General features: G+C 38.0%; 2 protein-coding genes across 2 annotated transcripts; both read left to right on the plus strand.

Annotated features, from left to right (window-relative positions):
* Positions 1-701: 701 nt before the first annotated feature.
* On the plus strand, positions 702-1,530 carry LOC137953639 (dormancy-associated protein 1-like). The gene is made up of 3 exons (XM_068801094.1): positions 702-811; positions 912-1,134; positions 1,233-1,530. The coding sequence occupies exons 1-3, from the start codon at positions 718-720 to the stop codon at positions 1,267-1,269; spliced, it is 354 nt and encodes a 117-aa protein (XP_068657195.1). The 5' UTR covers positions 702-717; the 3' UTR covers positions 1,270-1,530.
* Positions 1,531-19,346: 17,816 nt separating this feature from the next.
* On the plus strand, positions 19,347-20,712 carry LOC137953118 (squamosa promoter-binding protein 1). The gene is made up of 2 exons (XM_068800349.1): positions 19,347-19,761; positions 20,425-20,712. The coding sequence occupies exons 1-2, from the start codon at positions 19,436-19,438 to the stop codon at positions 20,633-20,635; spliced, it is 537 nt and encodes a 178-aa protein (XP_068656450.1). The 5' UTR covers positions 19,347-19,435; the 3' UTR covers positions 20,636-20,712.
* Positions 20,713-22,888: the final 2,176 nt, after the last annotated feature.

The raw sequence follows: 22,888 nt of genomic DNA on the forward strand, positions 1-22,888 counted from the left end.
CCTGTTTTCTCCTAGTGAGTTTATTTCCCTTTTTTCTATGAATGCAATTCATGGAGTCCTGAAAATCAATAGTATAGTTTGCTATTTCAGAGTGTATAAAGTAGTGCTGCCAATACTACATTAGTAGAATGTTACGTTAAGGGGTTAAAGATGTAATTTTTGGTATACTAGAGGGGTATTTTTATCTTTTTAATATAATTTCGCTTAAGAGATTAATAAAAACCAGATTAAGGATCCTGGGGAATGAACCTGTCTCTTTCATGTAGTTGTCTCCCCTTTCTTCCTCTTTCTTTCTCCGTATCTTTTGTCTTTTCTCCTTTGTTTTTCACTCCACACAAGTGGAGTAATAGAGATTGAATTGAAAAACTCCACCTTAAATACTTCCCTTTCTCATTCAGCATTGTGTCTCATGACGGAATGCACCAAAAGTCATCATCCAAATCACTCTGTGCTATTAGGCAGAAGTTCAGATACCTTTAGTCTCGGACGCCAATTCAAACTCCAATCGAGTAAAACTTGTCCTGTGTAGAGACAGTATGGCACGTGTGCAACTAGATATTATTGTGGGTCCCGCTACTTCATCCTTATCTTCCACGTAAGAAATGAAATAGTTAATTTAATTAATTAAATAAATAGAATATTATTAAAGAAGTGAGAATTTATGGATTGCTCTTATAAATTTACGCGTCCGTGCTGCTGCCCTCAAAGAAGAGAAAAATGGTTCTGCTGGAGAAGCTCTGGGACGACGTGATCGCTGGTCCTCATCCAGATCGAGGCCTCGGCAAGCTCCGGAAGGTCTCAACTCGTCAAAGTTGGTTTGATCTCCCTCTTGCCTTTTTCTTTTACAGTTTGGTAGTGTCTGGAGCGAGATAATTAAGGTTTTCCCCCTTTGTAAAATTGTTCGATTACAGTGAGCGTGGAGGTGGATGGCGAAAGCAGCAAGGACAAGTTCCATCGGACCGTGTCCATGCCAGCTTCTCCGGCAACTCCAACAACGCCGACGACTCCGTCCTCAGCTAAAAAGGAAAACGTCTGGAGGAGTGTTTTCAATCCAGGCAGCAATCTTGCAACCAAGTCAATCGGTGCTCACGTCTTCGATAAGCCACAGCCTAACTCACCCACTGTTTACGACTGGTATGTTTCTCTACTCTTTGGAACAGAAAAAAAAGTTGCTAGATCGTCCTATGTCGGTCGTTTTCTCTTCTTTCTACTAAAGGAAATCACATCTGCAGGCTCTACAGTGGCGACACCAAGAGCAACCACCGCTGAGTGTTAGAGGCGGCGGGAGTTCCACCATGTGAATAGGTCTGACACGTGTCAAGTCCACGTGTGCCTTTTCGAAGTTTTTTCCTTGCCTGGAGTGGCAACCGACTACCGAGTACGTCTTCCGTAGGCCGTAGATCTACGTATGTCTGGTGGGGGTGTAGTGTATATGTACAAAAGGGGGAATAAGTATGTTGTTTTTCTATAGCCATGTGGTGACTTGCCTTTTGGACTTCTAATCTATCATTAAGTGCCGTTTGATCTTAATTAGCTTTGGGTTTAATGTGGGCCCCTAGACATGAATTTTGATGAGACTGGTTGTTGGAAGGTGGGTCCAAGGGGAAAGGGTTGGATTATTCATTTATTATGGAGTGTTAAGCGACGAGATAAGATTTGTTGAGATATTTATGAGTAAAGTATTGTTTTTTTACCTGGGGATAAGGTTTTGATGGGACGTGAATGGGATGATTAATAATTCAACTTTGGGTATTGATAGATCTTGTCATCTTGTGGACGCAGCAGCCAGCGGACAAAGCGATGGTACAGCAACTAAGACAGGACAAACTAGATCAATCTTGTTGGATCACCCTTGAGTCAAATTGGTTTACTCGAGTCCAAGGTCGGACTAAGGCGATTCATTAGGGGATTTGTCATAATACCCTCTAAAAAATTTATTAACACAATACCTGACTTATCTTCTTCTGTTTTTACAAAATTAACCAATTTCAAATTTGGTTAAGAGGTTTAGCACCATGTTAGAACGATCAATGCAACACCTTAGCAGAGTTCCTCTTATGTGGTGAAGGAGAGGTCAAAGCTACCTTCCCTCACCACTAGTGCATGTGGGGGAAGGGTGACTTGGCTGATTGAATTAGGTCATCCAGTTGGACTAATAAGTACGCAAATCCGACTGGGTTTTTCCTTTTATATGATTCAGTTAGGAGATAGGGTCTGATTGAATCCATTTCAATCAACCGATGGATTCAATCAGACCGATTTGTATCTAATTGTAGAATGTCAAATTGGGTATATGAGACAACTTACATCTTTAAGTAAGATAAATATCACGGTTTAACAACTCATTTGCATGCAATTTAGAAGGACAATCCTCAAATCCGCATCATATGTTCATTTGGGGTGTTTTTAATAAATCATATCTACAATTTTTTTTTAAATTGATTGATCGATCAATTGATCATAACGATTCATTTTCTATTAGGATGTGATTTATTGATCGATGGACTGATCGACTCATTTTCTATTAGGATGTGATTTATTGATCGATGGACTGATCGATCATATATTACCTTTGGTCCCGAAAAGTTAATTTGATCGATCATTGCAAAGGGATGATCGATCAATCAAAATTCCCTCTAATAGGGTAATGCAAGTACGATCGATCGATAAACTTCCTATGATCAATTATACTTTATGTCCCTGTCTGGCAAGCTTTTGTTTGATCAATCATTCGTGTAGGATGATCAATCATTCTATGTAATATTTACTTGCCTAGACATTATTGATTAAATCATGTTTTATAGCATGTAATGGTCATGCTTTAGATGATCAATCATGCTTTATAAGTTTGGCTTGTGCATTTTTGGATGATCGATCATTCGCACAACTTTATCGATCATTCCAGTGTTAGTTCAATTATGTTGACTTTTAAAACATGTGAATGATTAAATCTAAATGATCAATTTGAATTTATGGAAAAGATAATTACTTCATTGAATTTTTTGTAATTAGAGTACATGAACTTCTATTTATAATAGGGGAAGGTAGTAGAGTCCAATTACAATTAAACTACATTTATCCCAATTACACCCAAACCCTAACACTTAAAGATAAATCATAGCATAATTAAATAACCCAATATAAATAGAAGACTAACATGACTAAAACACCTTTAAAATGAAACTCTTCTATGCGACCTGCTTTCATAATAATTTTGACTCTGTAAGACTCATCATGCCACCTCACGTGATCATGGTGGGTCCCACCAGCTCGTGTGATCATGTGGATCCATATCTTATGGACTTGGACCCATCTTCCAATACACTTAGATATGTGGGTCTTCCTTGGTCGTGTAGGTTTGGGTCCATCTTCCGACACTCCCCCTCAAGCTGGAGGTGAGAAAACATCATGAATTCCTAGCTTGCTGCAAATGGTGGATAGGATCTTCTCATATAAAATGGCAATCCTCCATGTCTTCCAACACTCCCCCTCAAGCTGGGGGTGAGATAATAACAGTGATCTTAGTTTGAACCAAATAACATAAATGTAGTAATAAAGTTCTCCATCACGGTGTCCCAACCCGGGCACCGACTCTCAAAGGTAGAAATGGGTGATAAGTGGGTAATGTCTGTCATACACAAAATGGCGATAAAAGACCCATAGGTATATATATAAAAAAGTCTCAATGGACTTAAAACACCCATATATATGTATTTATGTATGAACTTAAAACACATATCAAAGCAACACACAAGAGGTTGGCCCAAAGGAGTATTTGAGAGTTAAATAAAGGATGGTGGGAGAGAGGTTGTCAAATAACCAAAGGGTAATGGGTAAAGAGGAAGACAAGATACTGATGTGACCACTTCTTCAATAATAATGTCCCATCCGAAGAGACACAATAGTTGCAGGTGAAATGGGCCTAGGCCCATATAACACAAACCAAAGTTGGAAGATAAGTCGATGCCCACATGACCAAGGAAGGTCTACATATCTAAAAGTATTATAAGATAAGCCACACGACCAAGGAAGGCCCACAAGATGGGCCCAAACACATAAGAAGTAAGACCCACCATGATTACCACGAGGTGACATCCTTATCACATAAGTTGGAAGATCAAGAAGGACTCATAAAGGCATTTTTATCTTATGGTCACGTTGTAGAAGAGTTCTAGTTTGAGTTATGTTTGTCTTTTATCTATATTGAGTTATTTAATTATGTTAAGAATTATCTTTAAATGTTAGAGTTTCGGTGTAACTGGGACAATTGTAGTTTTAATGTAATTGGACTACTACCTTCCTCTATTATAAATAGAGGTTCAAGTACTCTAATTATAAGAAGTCAATGAAGTCAATTAAATATTTATCTTTTCTATAAATTCAAAATGGTATCAGAGCAGGTTTTGTGAGTTGACTTAGTCAACCCACAGAGATAATGAGATCCTTTTATCTAAACCCTAAACCCTAATTCTAGGTTCGTAGTTTTTATTTTTTTTCAGTCCCTACCCTCGTATTTTGCTTTGAGTTTTTCACCTTTATATTGAGATTTTTATATTGAAAATTATTTATTGACGGAAAGATATTTAAGTCTACTTTCCAAGGAAAAATATTTTTTTTTCCAATCTGAGTTATCTACAAAGAGATATTGATATTTGAATGAGTGAAGGTCAGATTTCAAAAGTGGTTCGAGCAGCAGCAGAAAGCTTCAACTTCCGAGGTATTTTATACTATCAAGAACTAGACTTTATATGGATAATTATATATTAAAAGAAATATATGTATGTCTATGTTCTTACCTATTCAACCAATTCTCTATCTGAGTTTTTTATAAGAAGATATTGATCTTGGAAGAGTCAATGGTCATGCTGGAAAAAAAGGAGAAACAATACTTAGTTCGGCCAGATGACAGAGAACGAAATCTATCAGATTATTTTTCTTTTGATAATTATATTTTATGAAGGGAAGTTATACTTGGATGAAATTTATTTAAGTCTAGTTTCATAAGGTAAACATTTCATGTCAATCGGATCTATATTTAAAGATATATTTGCATTGGAGGAATCAAAGGTTATGCGGGTATTCTATTGCATTGAAAAATCCAAATTTATGCCCATTATTTTGTGTCACTTTTTGAGTTGATATATCAGAAAAATATCTCACTTCTCCCTGGTTTGATAGCTTATTTATACATCTATGTTATTTGGGTTTATTGCTACATCTATGATATTTGGTTCAAACTAGGATCATTGCCATTACATCCCAGTTTGAGGGGGAGAAATAGAAGAAGTACAAGAAAGAGGTATTTTATTCCATTTGTTGTGAATAAGTTTATGTGACCAAAATATTCAACAAAGGAGGAGCACAAAAGATGAAGTTTTTGCATCTAAGAAAAAATATTTATATCTGATTATGATTATTTAATGGGTCCTTCTACAAGGTTTATTATTTGGTTCGTGTTATATGTGTTGGAAGATGGTCGTGTTATATTACAGTTGTTGCTTTTATCTCTCTTTGGATAAAACATTATTATTGAAGAAGAGGTGGCCTCAATACCTTTTCTCATACCATAATTTATTTGACTCTAAAAAATATCACGGTTGGGACACCATGAGAGTTGGTGCCCGGATTGGGACACTATGATAAATTTAACTCTAAAAAATATCATGGTTGGGATACCATGAGAGTCGGTGTCCAGATTGGGGCACCATTATAAATAAACATATCCCCCCCCCCCCTCTGTAATGGTTTTTATTACTCCTACCACTTGAAGGTTGTTGTCCTATGGAGGGATACGATGGTGGACACTTCAGAGCAATGTCGATAGACACTACCTACAGATGAAGGAGTGTGCCCTTCATCTAGCATTATGACTAGAGTATGGAGCAATGTCTTACTGGCTGGGAGTGATTTTTACTCTCACTTATATTATGTCAGCAGAGCCTCATGGAAGGATGCAACAACGTGAGGGGGAGTGTTGGAAGATGAAGGCATATGGTGATCACCATACTAATACACTCAATGACATAAATCAAATATGGATGAGTAGCATGAAAATTACATGCAATGTGATATCAGACATGCCTATTTCCTATTGGTCTTTCCTTAGTATTTAATGAGATCTTTCCAAAGTCCTTAATGCAATGTGAACATTACACATAGAAAAACACAAGAAAGTTAAGAAATAGAATCATAAGCAATCAATTTTATTACATAGAAAATCTCAAATCTCAATGTCTAAAGCAAACATATAATATAGAAATGACTCCCACTAAACCAATATATCCTCAGAAATAACACTCATATAAGTAGTGTGCTCATGATAGACCTTAGGTATTAAGCCCTTGGTTAATGGGTCTGCTAGCATAGAGTTCGTCCCTATATGTTCCATAGAAATCTGCCTATCCTGAACTCTCTCCTTAACAACTAGAAACTTGATGTCGATAAACAACGACTTCGTCGTGCTCCTGTTGTTGTTGGAATAAAGTACCGCCGAGTTATTATCACACTAAATCTTTAATGGTCTGTCAATGCCATCTACCACTTGCAACCCAGTGACAAAGCTTTGCAACCATATCCCATGGTTGGACGTCTCAAAACAAGCAATGAACTCCGCAACCATTGTTGAAGAAGCTATGAGATTCTGCTTAGCAGACTTCCATGACATAGCTCCTTCACCAAATATAAAGATGTAGCTTGATGTGGAGCATCTGCTATCTTGGCATCCAGCAAAGTCAGAGTAAAAAAACCCAATGATCTCTAAACTGTCTGATCTCCGATAAGTGAGCATGTAGTCTTTTGTTCTCCTCAAATAACGCATCATGCGTTTGGTTGCCTTCCAATGTTGCATATCCGGATCACTCAAATATCTGCCCAGAATTCCTACTATAAATGTTATGTCAGGACGAGTACAAACTTGAGCGTACATTAGACTCCCTACTATTGATGCATAGGGAATTTTCTACATCTCTTTTCTTTCAAGATCATTAATAGGGCACTGTTTGAGATTAAACTTGTCTCCTTTAGCGACGAGAGTGTCTCCTGGTTTACTATCTTTCATGCCAAATCTGCTCAAAACCTTATCGATATAACTTTTTTGTGACAACCTAAGGATACCATGAGAACGATCTCTAAGTATGTGTATACCTAATACAAAAGAGGCATCACCAAGATCTTTCATCTTGAATCTTTTCATTAGAAATTTCTTAGTTTTGTGCAGTAAGCCTATAGCGCTATTAGCGAGCAAAATGTCATCGACATATAATATCAGGAAGATGTATTTACTCCCACTAAACTTATGATATACACATTCGTCAATTGTATAAGGTGATGACTTAATGGAACTTGTGATACCATTGACGGAAAGCCTATTTGAGATTTTAAATGGATTTCTTCAATTTACAGACCATAGACTTTGGATCACCAGATACGAAGTTTTCTGGTTGTACCATATAAATCGTCTCATCAATGTCTCCATTAAGAAACACAGTTTTGACATCCATCTGATGTAGCTCAAGACCTAAATGAGTCACTAGTGTCATTATTGTTCTAAAAGAGTCTTTCGAAGATACCAAAGAGAAAGTCTCTTTATAGTCTATACTTTCCCTTTGAGTAAAGCCTTTAGCGACTAGACGGACCTTATATCTCTCGACATTACCCTTTGAATCCCTCTTGGTTTTAAATGTCTATTTACATCCAATGGGCTTTGTACCTTTAGGCAACTCGATGAGATCCCAAACGTCATTGTCATTCATAGACTTTATCTCATCCTTCATGGCATCAATCCACTTTTGAGAGTTAGAACTACGCAAGGCTTGACAGAAGTTAAATGGGTCATCTTCTGTCAATCTGACGTCATCCTCATGTTCTTGAAGAAATATGATATAATCATATGGAATTGCATTTCTCCTCTCCCTAGTGGATCTCCTTAGTGGCACTTCTTGTGGTTGCTGAGTTTGTTTTAAAGGTGGTGTTAGAGGAAGAATCTCATTATTGTCTTGATCTAGAACAAGATCAAGAATAGGAGATTGAACATTGTCCTCTAGTGCCTGAACTGTGTCTTGAACAACAATAGATATGGTGACCTGATCACTGTTAATAACATATTCTTCTTCAAAGATAACATTCCTTATGCTTTCTTCCCCTTCAAACTCAATATCCTCAAGGAATCTCACATTTCCTATTTCAAAGAAGGATCTTGATGCCCCGAGAGCGTTCAATATAACCAACGAAATAACAGCTTACTGTCCTTGAGTCCAGTTTTCTTTCATGTGGCCTATAAGTTCGTGCCTCAGCTGGACAACCCCAAATGTGCAAGTGCCTAATGCTAGACTTCTTTCCTATCCAAAGCTCATAGGGGGTTTTGGCAATTGCTTTCCTCGGTACCCTGTTAAGGATATACACTGCGGTCTTTAAAGCTTCTCCCCAAAGTGACTCTGACAAGAAGGAATGATTTATCATACTCCATACCATATCCTTAAGAGTTCGGTTTCATCGCTCTGCAACACCGTTCATGCTGGGTTTGCCCGGCATGGTGTATTGTGAAACAATTCCACACTCTTTGAGGAAAATTGCGAAGGGTCCTGGGCGTTGTTCTCTTGATCCAGCATACATTCCGTAGTATTCACCACCACAGTCGGATTTGACAACCTTTATTTTCTTTCCTAGTTGAAGTTCAACTTCAGCTTTGAAAGACTTGAAGACGTCCAGGGATTGTGACTTCTCATGTTTTAAATATAGGCAACAGAATCTAGAGTAATCGTCTATGAACGTAATGAAGTATTGTTGTCTATTCCATGAAGCAGTAAGAAATATATCACAAATATCTGTATGTATAAGTTCTAAGACATCTGTAGCTCTTTCGGCACCTAATTTTCTAACATTTGTTTGTTTCCCCTTGATGCACTCAATACAAACATGGAACTTTGTATTATCTAGGGGTTCAAGAATTTCATCCGAGAACCTTTGAATTCTCTGTTTAGAGATGTGTCCTAAACGTTTGTGCCATAATGTGGCTGAATTCTTACTTAATTTTTGCTTCGTTCCATGTGAACTTGTTTGCAGTATTTCTCTATAGGAACTAATAACATCAAGCATATACAAGTTATCAATTAAGGGACCGGAACCAACAAAATTAGAATTTTTGTAGAGACTAACTTTATTATTTCCAAAAGAACAAAAAAAAACCTGATTTGTCCAAAATGGAAATAGAAATTAAATCCGCCTAAAAGACGATGCAACAAATGTCTCAGATAAATCAAAATAAAACCCAATGTTTAATAGTAATATGAAAGTTCCTATAACTTCTACCACAACTTTATTGTTGTCGCCCACAAAGATGAACTTTTCAGCATCACTTGGTGGTCGGCTCCACAGGCAACCCTAGAAATACATACTTATGTGAGTGGAAGCACCAAAATCCACCCACCAAGAATCTTTAGGTACATAAGCTAAATTAACTTCAAAACAAACTAAAGTTAGAGGCATACCCTTCTTTACACGCCAAGTGGCATACTTGGGACAATCCTTCTTCATATGTCCCGACTTCTTGCAGAAGTAGCAGATAAACTCCTTATCTTGCTTCTTCGGTTTCTTATTCTGAGAAGATCCTTCCGCAACAACCTTACCTCTCTTCTTCTCATTGTTCTGAGAGGTTGAGGCCAAGTGAGCACTTTCAATCTTATCCCACTGGTTCCTCTCTTCCTCTTGTACACAGTGAGATATAAGCTCATTGAGGGACCATTTGTCCTTCTGAGTGTTATAACTCACTTTGAATTGCCCAAAATGTGCAGGAAGAGATATCTAAACCCAAGTGCACCAGCAAGTCCTCAGACAGTTCCAACTTAAGTGACTTGAGTTTTGATGCGAGATGAAACATCTCCATAATGTATTCCATTATGTTTCCTTTGCCTTTATGCTTCATCGAAACAAGTTTAGCCAAAGGCTACTCGCCTCCGACTTTTCATTCTTGGCAAAATATTGCTCAATTTCCTCCATGAACTTCTTGGCGCTCTTGCTCTTAGTCATAAAGCCCCGAAACGTCTCCAAAATGGAGCGTTTCATGATTATCAAGCACATTCGGTTGGAGCGATCCCACTTCTCAATTTTAACCTCATTGCAGTTATCCGAAGTGGAAGTGGGTTGTTCCACCCGAACTACAAGATCCAAATCCATACAATTGAGGCCAATTTCCACAGTTTCTTTCCAAGCCTTAAAGTCCATCCTGCTTAGCATTGGGATGTTACTGATTTGGGAATAAACATCCATAGTAGTAGCAATAGAAATTGTATATAGAATAAAATAAACAAGTATACACACATTAACTAGCATGTTAAATAAAAGAAAAACAAGACATGTACAAACAATCCAAATTGGGAACCCATCTCAAGATACCTAGTACAACATTAATTCTTAGTCTTTGGGTAAAAAAATTAACTGTAAGTGGTACTCTCTGTGCAATGATCAAATATTGACAATCAGTTTTGTCAAACAATAGCCTTTCTTTGGACCGACTATTGTTCACACAAAAATGTCTTTATAATTGTGACACATTTATCATCACAGGCACATTGTTGATTTGGCCAAATTGTGTCTTCCTTTGGGCCGAACACGGTGAGCATAAAGAACTCCTCGCAAACATCTATGTATTTTTAGTCAAATTAATCTACACTACAAAGGTAAATTTGGCAACATGTAGTTTCAATCAATTTGATTTAAAATACTAGACCAACTGAGCAAAATTAATTTAATTTTTCTTTATTTTTTTCTCAAGACGCGCTGCAGCGCCAAACTCTCTGTCTTCGACGCTGCAGTACACCCAATGGGCCCTGTAGTGAACGACCAACTGCAGCACACCCTGCCTCAGTGAATGGGCACTACAACGCACCCAATGGGCGCTTTAGTGAACGGGCACTACAGCTCACCCATCTACAATGATGAACTGTAGTGAACGGGCACTGTAGCATTTCCCAATGGCAATTTCTATAATTTAATATATAAAAAATTTTATATAAAAAAACACACTAAGGTGATCTGGCATACTAGTTATTTGCGCTAAACTGAAAACTTTCGTGCGGGTTCAAATCCTCACGTGCTAAATATTGGATTTTGAGAACCGAGTCGGCTCAATCCTCTCTCGGGCGAGTTGACTCAACTCGTAATTTAAATCAAATGTAACCTAAGTTTAAAAAAAAAATTATTTCATGCACGTGTTGGAGGTCATCTTCAACCTACTGTCACGCGCAGAGGGAGGGCTTCGGTTTCCACCGATGGCCCTCTGTCAGAAGTCGGACTCCCGTCTGACATCGACTGCTGCCAACGTCGACTGACGCACAGTGCCGAGGCGAGTTCCGTGGAGAGCGACACACACAGCGTTGGAGCTATACAAAACCGTTGTTTTTCTCCACAGAATTCCTCCATTCCAATCCCAATAATCTAACAGTAATTCTGCTCTGATACCACTTGTTAGAAAATCTTAATCTTAAATCCTAATCCATAATTTACATCACGACAGAATATTAGGATTCGGAATACATAGATCCATTCCAAAATTTTGTCTTTCTATTGTGGAATCACTATGACAAACGATACGAATGAATTGGTTTTGTGATCTTCCTCAACTAAATCTCCTTAGTTCCTCAATGGGACTGTCGTCTCTCTTCTGGATGGGGAGAAGGGAAACTGTGTGTGATTTAGTATCTTGGGGACCATAACCATAATGTGTCTCTTATATAGGGTTCCCATAATTCCCTATGGTATCTACTCAATTGGCCTATATTCCTTAATGGGCGTAAAAAAATTAGATCACTTAATTTTGGCCCATTCCATTAAATAGTAAAAATAATTGAATAATAATTATGTTGCCCAATTTAGAATAGGAAACGTGAGTTTCCTAACACCTATTTCATCTGGTTGAGTTGACAAACGGAGCTTTGTGTGCCATCCATTCAGGGGTGTTTGCCTCTCAGAATATCAAAACCAGTACCAATGCTATAAAAATGTTCATACTCACAACTCATAGAAGTGATTTATAATGTTAAATAAGTATTGATTGATAATTTAAATATTCTTAACCCACATAAATATAAAGAACAGTTGCATTTTTATCTTTGTTGTTTGGATTTTTTTTATGTAATTAATTTTTAATTTTTTTTAAGAAGTAAGAATGCCAACATTTCATGTTCAATTGACATCAATAGTTAACACTAGTTCTAGTGTGGCCATAGATAATGGCTCAATTTGATATGTATTTTATGAAAAAAAAATAATGTTAAGTTAGAATTCGAACTCAGCTAGAGCTGAAGCTTGAATTAAAATTATTGGGCTCGAACTCGATTAAAATTTTAGGCTCAAGACTGGATTCAGCTCGAACTCGAGTTTGAAATATTTAAGTCAATCCCAACTCGAACATACGGAAGTTCGAGCTCGGCTCGACTCAATGCCACCCCTACATGACAATGCAGAGTTAGTTAACCATGTAAAATAGAGTAAGAAAGGGTTAATGACACCTATTCTTGTAATAGGGTGGGATCCAAAGCAAGAAAATTCCGAACACACGCTGCTTTGAACTGCCCTAAATGTGGATGAGGTCAACCCTTGATGTTACAAGGTGGGATTGGATTTTTTTTTTTAATGAAAACCCAATCACAGTATTTTGTAAGCCGATTAAATGGGTAATTGGGAGCCCCCCTACTCTTTTGCCTTCACCTACGGTAGAGCCACCACTACCTCTCCTTTCATCGTCGATGGGAGGGGGAGTTAGCCCCTCTTGGAGTAGAAAAGATGGGAGGGTGGCTCCTTCCTCACCTTTGCTCCTTTATTCAAATAGAGAACAAAATAGGGAGGGGGCGCTTGTCCCTCTATGTACTCTAGGAGGGGCTTCTTGATCCCTATAGATGATAGAAGGGGTGGCACTCCTCATGAAGAAAGAGGGGGAGGTCCCTTTAATTAAACAATCACAAACCAAATATGTTGTAAATGATGTAACAAAAAAGCTATTCTTACACCAGTCACAATTGAGTATTAAAGGGGACATGTTTATACCGACAATTTCAAAGTTTAAAACTTTTTGATCGACTTAATTTCTAAGGACTTTTCCCTGAAAAATATACTAAAACTTCTAATATAAGCAAATATACATTCAATTAACCCTCAATTTATACAATGATTTTTTTAATAGTTGAAAACTCGAACTCAGGTTGCTAATCCACTTCCAAAATGTCTTCATATGTTGGAGTTAAAACCACTTGTAAAATTGATAAACAATACTAACAACAATGAGGCCACAAAGACCAATTGCATCAATTGCCCATAGAAGAGACTTACATAAGCTCAACTAGGTCACATAAGCCTAGACCCAAACTTAAGTCTACAAAAGGATTTTTGGCAACACCAAAAGGCAACAAATACTTTTAACCGATGAATATATAACTCACTACACGACAACTTAACCATAATCACACAAGTTTTAAGCATGATATGAGTTGAGATAAATTTACACAAGGCTAGTCCCATGACAATATAAGATTTACTAACAATTTTCACTACACTTTGTGTCTCTTGATAAGTTGAGACAACAATTTTGAAAACAAATATAATTTACACCCTAGTCTTATGTGTGCTTCTATTGTCATAACATCTCAAGTTCATGCAAATTGACTTGACTTGAAACTAAAAATCAAATTTGCAACACCCAAATATTAGTTATGAGTCATATCTAAGCTTAGACAAAGATTTAAAAATAAAGACTCGTCCAATTTCTAAAAATGATTTGAAGGTATGAGTTTGCTTTAGAGAGTCCTCTTTTGTTGTTAACAAGCTTCATAATTGAACTAAAAAGAAACTTTTTGTCTGTTTGAAAAGCACACAAATCCTTAACAAAAAATCATGGATAAATATTAAAAATTCTTGGTTTGAACTATTACCAAAAGACTTATTTTGCTCAAATCAAAGCTTGAAATTCACTTTTGCATATTTTTAGGTAGCACTATTCAAATGTAGTAGGGACATCCGCATACTAGGTGTCTACATTTATATTGGGAATTCGAAAGTGAGGTTTTTGCTTGTTTTTTTCTTCTATACTTCAAATACTCAGTTCCCAACATCTATGACACATGATTTGTTGTGATTGGTGGTGTTTTATCTTTCATCGGGCATGTAATCTACTATCTTATCTGTTAAGTGTGAGATACAACAACAATAAATACATACATATTAAGTTTAAAATTTTATTGTATATTTACCCAATGCCTACTCCATATTGCACTGATATACAATACGTATCAACATGTTATATCGAAATTTTAAGGATTTATTTATGATACCCAACTATGAGTACCATGCATAATAATATAAGATAATGAGTTTTAATTGTTATAACGATAACAACAACAACAACTATCAGATTCCAAATAAATAGCCTCATATGCCAAGTATTTGTATCTTTTTCATGTAGATGCACGTTTATTATGTTGTTCCATATATTAATTTTGACTTTTCTATAATTAACAACCATTTCTGGATTTTAAAAAATTAAAATTGTTAAAAGAGTTATCTCTTTGCAGAAATTTTTCTATTGCTTGAAGTCCAACAATCCTCTTTGGCGACAACTCTTTGATGGTAGGTATCTTTCTTAGCAGATGGGGTAATTAATGTGACCTCCTCAGTGAGTGTTTGTATGGAGCTCAAGAGCCCATCAACCTATCTGACTCTAATTAGGATTCTTTCTTTATCTCAAACTCAAACTCTAGTTAAATGTAGTGTCCCCCAACAACTGAGTTTGATCCCAGACATGACAGACAATAGTATGGTCCACTGGCCCCAACTCCAATAAAGTTTTAAATGAGATATTTTTGAAAAATAAAAATAATTTCAAAATAGTTATTTGTCAAATCCTTTATGGGAATTAGAATATCCATAATTTTGAATAAAATCAATAAATTCTCAATTTTTTTGATTTCTCTCAAAATTATGATGTTATCCTTGGGATGAGTTTCTCTTAGGAGTAGAACCTCTAAACTATATAGAAAATATGATTTCTCTAAAGTGGCTAGATGCATCAAATAAAGTTTTATCCAATGTTTCCTACTCCAAAAGAGTCACATATCTTACATAAAAATCAAGTCGATTCCTAAGATCAATGAAAGTGAAATCAAGAGGTAATTAGGTTAATAGGCTAAAGTTCCAATTACCACCGTATATGTACAATATTATATGATGGTGTGACATCAAGTTCATACATGGTCCTACTTCTTGGTGGCCTAAGATGCCTTACAAAACAGGTGAAGTTTCAATGAAAAGAAAATGTTACTCAGTAGTCTTTAATTTTCTGTTCAACAAATTCCAAGCCAAGAGAGACCCGAGTCATGTAACAAGTGTCACTTTGGAATACTCCGGCGTATCGGTTTCGCATCTGGGACAGCACTTGACGACGGTGACCTGAGCAGGCAAAAGCGTCACCGGGAAGAAAGAAGAAGATAAAAAGTGAATGCATTATGCGTTTATGTACCGTGCCGAAGGGAACCTCACGTCACAATTCACGGGTTCACCCACCCACCCACCCGCCCGCATCCACCCACGTGATGAAAACGAAACAAGCAGCGGACAGAAAACACAGCGCCGCTGTGGCTATTCCTTCCTACCAGTCGTGCCCAATGAACAATCCGTAATCTGGAGGCACGACAGAAAAGACGACTCTCATCGAATACGGTTCAATGTCCTTATCGAATCAGCTTTCCAGTTCCCACTCTTCCGCCTTCTTCACCAAGACATATACAGCTTCAGTTCCTCGGTTTAAACTGAGCTCCAGCGGCGGAGAATTCAGAGATTGATTACAGGGGAAGCTGGGTAATGGGGTCGGAGGCAAGAGCAATAGATCTGACATGTCGCAGAAAGAGACAACAGGCCAACGACCCTCTGTCCTCTGGATCATTTGTCCCGAGATGCCTTTACTGAAAAGGTTGTGGGCTCTGCATGGATGCTTGCTGCATGAAATGATACCAAAGGTACCACGCTCGCCTGAAGTGGAGCCTGGTGACGCATTTCAGCAAACATCTTGACGGCGAGTTTTGCACTCGAGCACTATCAAGCGTCAAGGTCAGGTATCAGTCGTTAATATGCGACTTGGTGTGGTGCTTTATATTGAACACCGTTTCATTCCCTCAAAGCTATGCATGTGCCCATGTGGCTAGGTGAATTGAAAATTTTAAATTAAAATTTAAGCTGTGAGTGTATAAAAATAAAATAGGATAAATAATTAACAATTAGACCCTATAAGAGATAATAATATTTTTGTTTTCGTGGTTTCCCTAACCGTAGTCACTGTCCAAAAACCCTTCTTAAAGAGAATGTCTAATCTCCGCCCAAGTCAAATTTTCTCTAAAAGATCGTACAAACTAGATTATGATTCTACAATACTCTCTCCTTCTAGATGGAGGTTCTAGAACACCTCTTAAAAGATCATTCGAAAAATACACAAACAAAAAAAAAACGTACACCATTTTGAACAGGAGATACAAAACTAGCAATGCTAATTCATTTGAAAGAGAATGAAATGATTTTGAGATAAAATTGTTTTTTTTTTTTTTCTCAAAGAGAGTTTATATGAATTGAAAAAGTTTTTTGAATGCTTTGAATTGCCAATAAATGCTTAGTTCTTAGTCCCTTGTGAGTTTCAATGCCTATTTATAACTTTTTCATTCACAAAAAGTTGAGAAAGGTGTTATGATCTATCAACCATGTATAACATCTATACTTTTTATGTTCCTTAGGCATATTGATCGATTATGACATTAATCAATGAGTTTTTAACCTTTCAAAAAACTCATTGATCAATCAAATCTATTCTGATTGATCAATCATATTTTATATGATTGGCTATGTAGGGTTTTGTATAATCTATAAGTCAATAAAGTATGATCTATCATGTTTTATATTTTTTACCAGTCTACATATCGATCAAGCCCATTTAAATAGATTGATTATACAATATACCGGTTCACTATTTTGACATTTAAGCTTGATATAGGCTATTCTAAGGGGTTTTTTTTCAATTATAAAATATTTATATACCATCAGTAAAATATGGTTTTGTAATATCTCATGTTCTAAAACTCCATAACATAATTGTCCGTATAAATCAAAGTTTGGTTGACTATCTACTTACAAAGTTAAAATTTTTGAGATTTTCTATTTGAATTTGACTTTAAGTTTTCAAGTCGTTCAAACATCTTGTTGGTATAAGTTTTTCATTTCAACAACAATCTCCAATGTGTTTTTACTTCAGGTCTTGACTTAGCAACTTGATTATCCATTTTTTTGTCTTGAACTTTTGCCATACATCTTATAATATTCGTGTTAGAAAACATATGTATAAAATACACTAATAACACTATTAATAACACACTTTCAAGTTATGCTTTTTGTTATCATCACAATAATGGAGACCAACATGATTTTACTATTGGGTTGACCATAGGTCTTGCTCTCATGAACTCCCTTGACTTGGGTCACCTAGTCATGTTTGAATGAGTCTTATGAGCTTAAACTCCATTAACCTCGAACCATGTGATTGGTCGAGTACAACAAATAGTTCTAGACCCCATCTTCAATCGATGTACTAATGGAAGACCTTATGATATCGCTTATAAATTACCATTTCCCATCATTTTCTATAAACATCAATTCACCATTCAAATTATAAGTTGTCTACATCTAACGGGTGCCAGATTTGCCAAAATCTGATACCCGTAACATTCTCCAATATTGTGCTATGGACGGGTACACTTACGGATAAAGTGATACACCTCTACTAGAAGTGATAGATAAAAATGATTCCATGACGGAGACTTATTCACGTGTTGTGTAACCCGTTTTAGTGTGAACACACTCGACTAATATTTTCCGGTCTCCCGTCAATAGGTTTTTTTTGGTTAAAGTCACATACGGGATAACCGTCGGATTTTACCTCTTCCGCTTTCATAACAGATGCGGGCCCACCTTGAAGAGTGTTGCTCAATGATCAAGTGATACTTTGCTTCGATCCGAAAGGCTCACGCACATTGTACCACTTCCACGGACCACGGCGAAAAAGCTAGGCCAAAAAGAAAAGCTGGCAGTAGTACTATTCTAGTGGGACCGCAATTATTCATCACGATGGGCCCACATTTTATGCGTTACACGAAATAGGCCGGACGAGTACGACCCGCTTCAGGCAGAGTGTGGGTCCCGCGCTTTTGGAATCAAAAGTTACTGAACCGGCTGCGGACCACGCCGGTCGGAGGTTCTGTTTTTTAATCCGGACCAGATAAAAGCGTACGAAGCACGTGTTGCCGCAGAAAAACACTTGGTGGAAGGGAAATGGTAGCCCAGCCCTCGTCGCCCTCACGGGGGTTCCTTATTCATGCTCTTGATCTCTTCTGCGTCCAGGGAGATTATACGTCAAGAATTTATCGTAGACAGAAAAAATACAAAAAAACCGAAGTATGGTCTTTCAAATTTTGAGCAATTTTTGTTTCTTTCTGTTGAAATTCAGAGACAAGCGATCGTTTTCCCTTATTTACTTGTTTAGCTGTAGTTCAGCTGGAATAAGGATTGATTTTCTCCACAAAATTTGACAGGTTTTCGTTGTGGGAGCGGTCGATTCAGTTCAATTTTGATGCTGAAACTTGGAACACTATAAAGCAAAACAATGATTTCGGAAAGGGTCTGGTCTTGCTTTGTACTCGCCATCAAAACAGAGCATCTGTTCGACTGTTACTTTTGTTATGGCTAAGCTCTGTTGGACCGTTTGTAAAAGGCAGACAAATAACATCAATTTGTAACCCGGTTTTCAATAAGAATTAGCAGGTAAATGCTGGTATCCTACAAAAGCAATACACGTACATGGTAAATGGAAAATCCTTTCTTCTCCCTTACTTATAATTTTTAGTTTTTTTTTATTTTTCTGGTTAAAAGATTGTAAAGATCACTGTTGAGGAAGAAGCTGGGGCTTTTCAGATGATTGGTGTAGACAAATATTTGGGTCTGTGCGATTGGTGCAGACAGCTTCTAGGTTTTAGCGATTGGTGTACTCGTAGTCGCAACTCCGTCAATTATATAGAGGGAGAAAAATTATATATTTTCTCTGTGCTTCAACTGTACCATGACTGTTAAGAAACAAAGGTAGGTGTTTACCGTGGAGTTTTCTCTCTCTATCTAAACTCTAATATGTTTGTTGTTGATGGTGGTGTTGTTGGGGCGTAGTGTACTGCCAGTGGTGGAAAAGGAAGAAATGGAGCTTTGTGGTCCTCACACGCCCCTCCTCCTTTTCACCTCACTTCCTCTTCTCACCCTAAATTTCTACCGCTCCCTTTTTCCTCTCTTTCTCTTTCCTTCTCTCTTTTCATTCTTCTCTCTTCACTATTTCCGTCTGCTCCTGCTGCTCTAATTTTCTGGGCTGCCCATGGAGAGAAGGAAAAGAGAAGGGGAAGGGATGGAGGCGGAGAAGCCCAAGGTGTTGGATGACGACGCTGACGAGGAGGAGGCGGCGGAGGACGATAAGAGGAAGAGACACGTCGGCGCGGCGGTGTCCCCACATGGCAAGAAGTCTGCCGGAGGCGGTGGGGCCCAGCAGCTGAGCGCGCCCGCCTGCCAGGCCGAGAAGTGCGCTGTTGATCTGTCCGAGGCGAAACGCTACCACCGGAGGCACAAAGTCTGCGAGCACCACTCTAAGGCGCCTGTCGTTCTCGTCGGCGGTCTTCGGCAGCGCTTCTGTCAGCAATGCAGCAGGTAGTTGCAACCGGAAATTCTCTCTCTCAAAAGCCTGAACTTCGTTACAGAGGTGGATCATTTCAATTTCACTTGCTTCTAGTACGGTTTCGGTGAATTTGTTGCTTTAAGTTTTGCGGCGGCTCCTCTTCCCCACGTCTCTTATGCTAGTGTAGCAAAGTTTTAACGGAAAAGAGTAGTGCGAAGTTCGTTTATGTTCATAATTTGTTCGGTTTGAAAAGATCGGAGCTTATCTAAGTGAACGGCTCAAACTACTAGAAAGTGCTCAAGTTCTTTTGTCTTTCTACTGTTCATTTCCGCCAGGGAATGTTCTTGTGTCAATTGTTACCGGATGTCACACGGAGTATCTACGGTTGATATCATTTTTTTCCCCTCAAAGATCCTACTGATGACTGTATATGCTGTTTGGCCAAAGTCAATTCTGATGCTTTCCGTCTTGCATTCACTTGGTTTTTTTTTCTGTTTTTATCTCCAGCGTCAACAGCGGATGTTCAAGCTTCAGACTTTTTTTTTTTTTTTTTTTTGTAATTAACCCGTTGTTCAATGCTCCCTAAGATTTGTTAGTAAAGGTGGCGAAACTCTTGGTTTTGGCTAAGTAAGTATTTACAAAGTATAGTTCGGATCTGTTTTTTTAGTATAATTATGTTTTACAATTTTCTGAAGGTTCCATGAGTTATCGGAATTCGACGAAGCAAAGAGGAGCTGCCGCAGGCGTTTAGCAGGCCATAATGAGCGACGCAGGAAGAGTTCATCAACTGATACTCATGGAGAAAGCTCCAGCCGTAAAGATCATTGCCGACAAGCAGACCAGAGTGGGAGGATGCCTATAGTTCTCCCCGGGAATAGCAGTTTCAAGCATTTCCAGATCAGATAAGATCCAATTGTTTTAAACCTGCTCTCTCTCTTCTGTCATCTTGTGGCTTTTTTCTAATCAAAGGCACTCTTTATGCCTATCCTCTTGATCTTACAAACTCAGTAGCAGTTGTGCTTGTTGCCTAGTAGTTTTAATCATGTGCGTGTGCTATTGATGATTGTCAATAGAGTTATTTTCTGCAGGGTTGATTAAAGCTCTTATTGATGAGAGTAGTAATTTCCGATTGTACATCTTATTGCAAATGGGAGGCAATTTTATTGCATCATATATCTATGATAGGTATAGTACGTGGATGTGCCGACTTAAATCATTTTAACTTTTGCTATAACGGAATCGTGTGGAAGATGGAGGCTGATTTCATCGGCCTAAATTGTGGAATTTACTTGTCGCATACTTGATTAACCTTTATTTATATTGTGATTATGAATCATAAGGGATGTTCAGAAAAAGGAAAAATATGAAAAAAGTGGTAATCTTAGATTGAAAATGGATTTTTGGGGCCAAGAAAAGCTTTGGGATAACGCCCACAAAATAAACCCTTACCAATTCCATCTTACTTTTCATATGGCAACATCTTTATGCTGATGTGTGAAACTTCTGTTTGGATTTTAAAGCTTGCCCGATGGTCACCAATGGTTATCTGATATCATCCATTCGATAAATTTTAAATGGTTTTTTTTTTTTCTTTGTTTTTTATGTCAGAGCTAGGTGGTTCCAGTCCACTTGGGGTAGGTTCCATCTGCCCCTGGTCCACCTGGGTTAGGTACTTGGCTTTCTGCACTTAACAGATCAGTCTTTTGGGTTGTATTGGCTAGGTGTTTGACATGGTAGCAGAGTTGGGCACCATGTTCCGCGTTCGAATCCCCGTAGAAGCGGTAGGGAATGGGAAGGGAAACGTTGGGTGTCAGAGCTAGGTGGTTCCGTCCACCCCTGGTCCACCTGGGTTAGGTACTTGGCTTTCCGCACTTAACAAACCGGTCATGTCAAACGACTAGCCAATACAACTCAACAGACCGGTCTGTTGAGTTGTATTGGCTAGGCGTTTGACATGGTATCAGAGTTAGGCACCACGTTTCGCCTTCGAATCCCGGGTGAAGCGGTAGGGAACGGGAACGGGAACGGTGGGTGTCAGAGCTAGGTGGTTCCAGTCCACCTGAGTTAGGTTCCGTCCACCCTTGATGGGTTAGGTATTTGGTTTTCCGTACTTAACAGACCAGTCTTTTGGTTGTATTGGTTAGGCGTTTGACATGGTATCAGAGCTAGGGACCACATTCCGCATTCGAATCCCGGCGGAAGCGGTAGGGAACGGGAATGGTGGGTGTCAGAGCTAGGTGGTTCCGGTCCACCTGGGTTAGGTTCCGTCCGCCCCTGGTCTGCCTGGGTTAGATACTTGGTTTTCCGCACTTAACAGACCGATCTTTTGGGTTGTATTGGCTAGGCATTTGACATTTGAAATGGCTAAAGGGTGGTTAGAGCTAGTTCATCGAGATGCAAAGCACTAATTTCAAGTTTGCTTCAAGAGTATCCATCAAGAATCCATTGAGTTTGAATGCTACTCCAAATGCTATATTTTAAGTTACTAATTCCATTCGTTGAGGAAATTGTTTACTTCTATGGACCATCTTCTTGGATCAACAATGTGGAAGTTGAATCTGGTGTATACTTGGGCTCCTCAATGTAGTGGTCTCTCGTGCTGAAGGCATCATTTTCCATTTATTTATTATATATTACTGTATCACTGATCAAGATCATTCCCCATATCTATGTAATGATCTTTCATTGAAGGTATCTTTTATTTGGTTGATTCTGTTAGCCAGATTTGCTTGTGAACCTGTGGAGGTGCCTTTGACCTTCGTTTACTTTCTGTGGTTCCAGATGCATAGCATGGAGTTCCTCTGTATATGTTTGCTGGCCTTTTTTGCTTTATTCTGTTTTTTCTTTTGGGTGGGGAAGGCTTGAAGTGAGTTTTGTCCTTGTTTTTTACTTGAAGATATCTTTGTTTTGCCTGTCAGTGAGGTGTGCTTTATATTTTTATTTTTATTTTTGTTTTGCTTGTCCAGCGTGGTTATATATGAAACAGTTGTAAGCACAATGGTAGTCTCATTTCATTGTGTAGGAGTTAAAGAAATCAAGGTTCCAGTGGTACTTTGCTTTTGTTCTCAATAAAATCTCACCATTTGAAAAAAATATTGAAAAAAAAGGATCTGGTGGTAGAAACAGAGTATTTCGAGAAAGTTTCTGTTTAAACCAGCT

The sequence above is a fragment of the Aristolochia californica genome, unplaced genomic scaffold (assembly GCF_029961685.1).
Source record: "Aristolochia californica isolate CCGP_79_NKW_82.1479 unplaced genomic scaffold, dmAriCali1.0.hap1 SCAF_16, whole genome shotgun sequence".
Taxonomy (NCBI): Eukaryota; Viridiplantae; Streptophyta; class Magnoliopsida; order Piperales; family Aristolochiaceae; genus Aristolochia; species Aristolochia californica.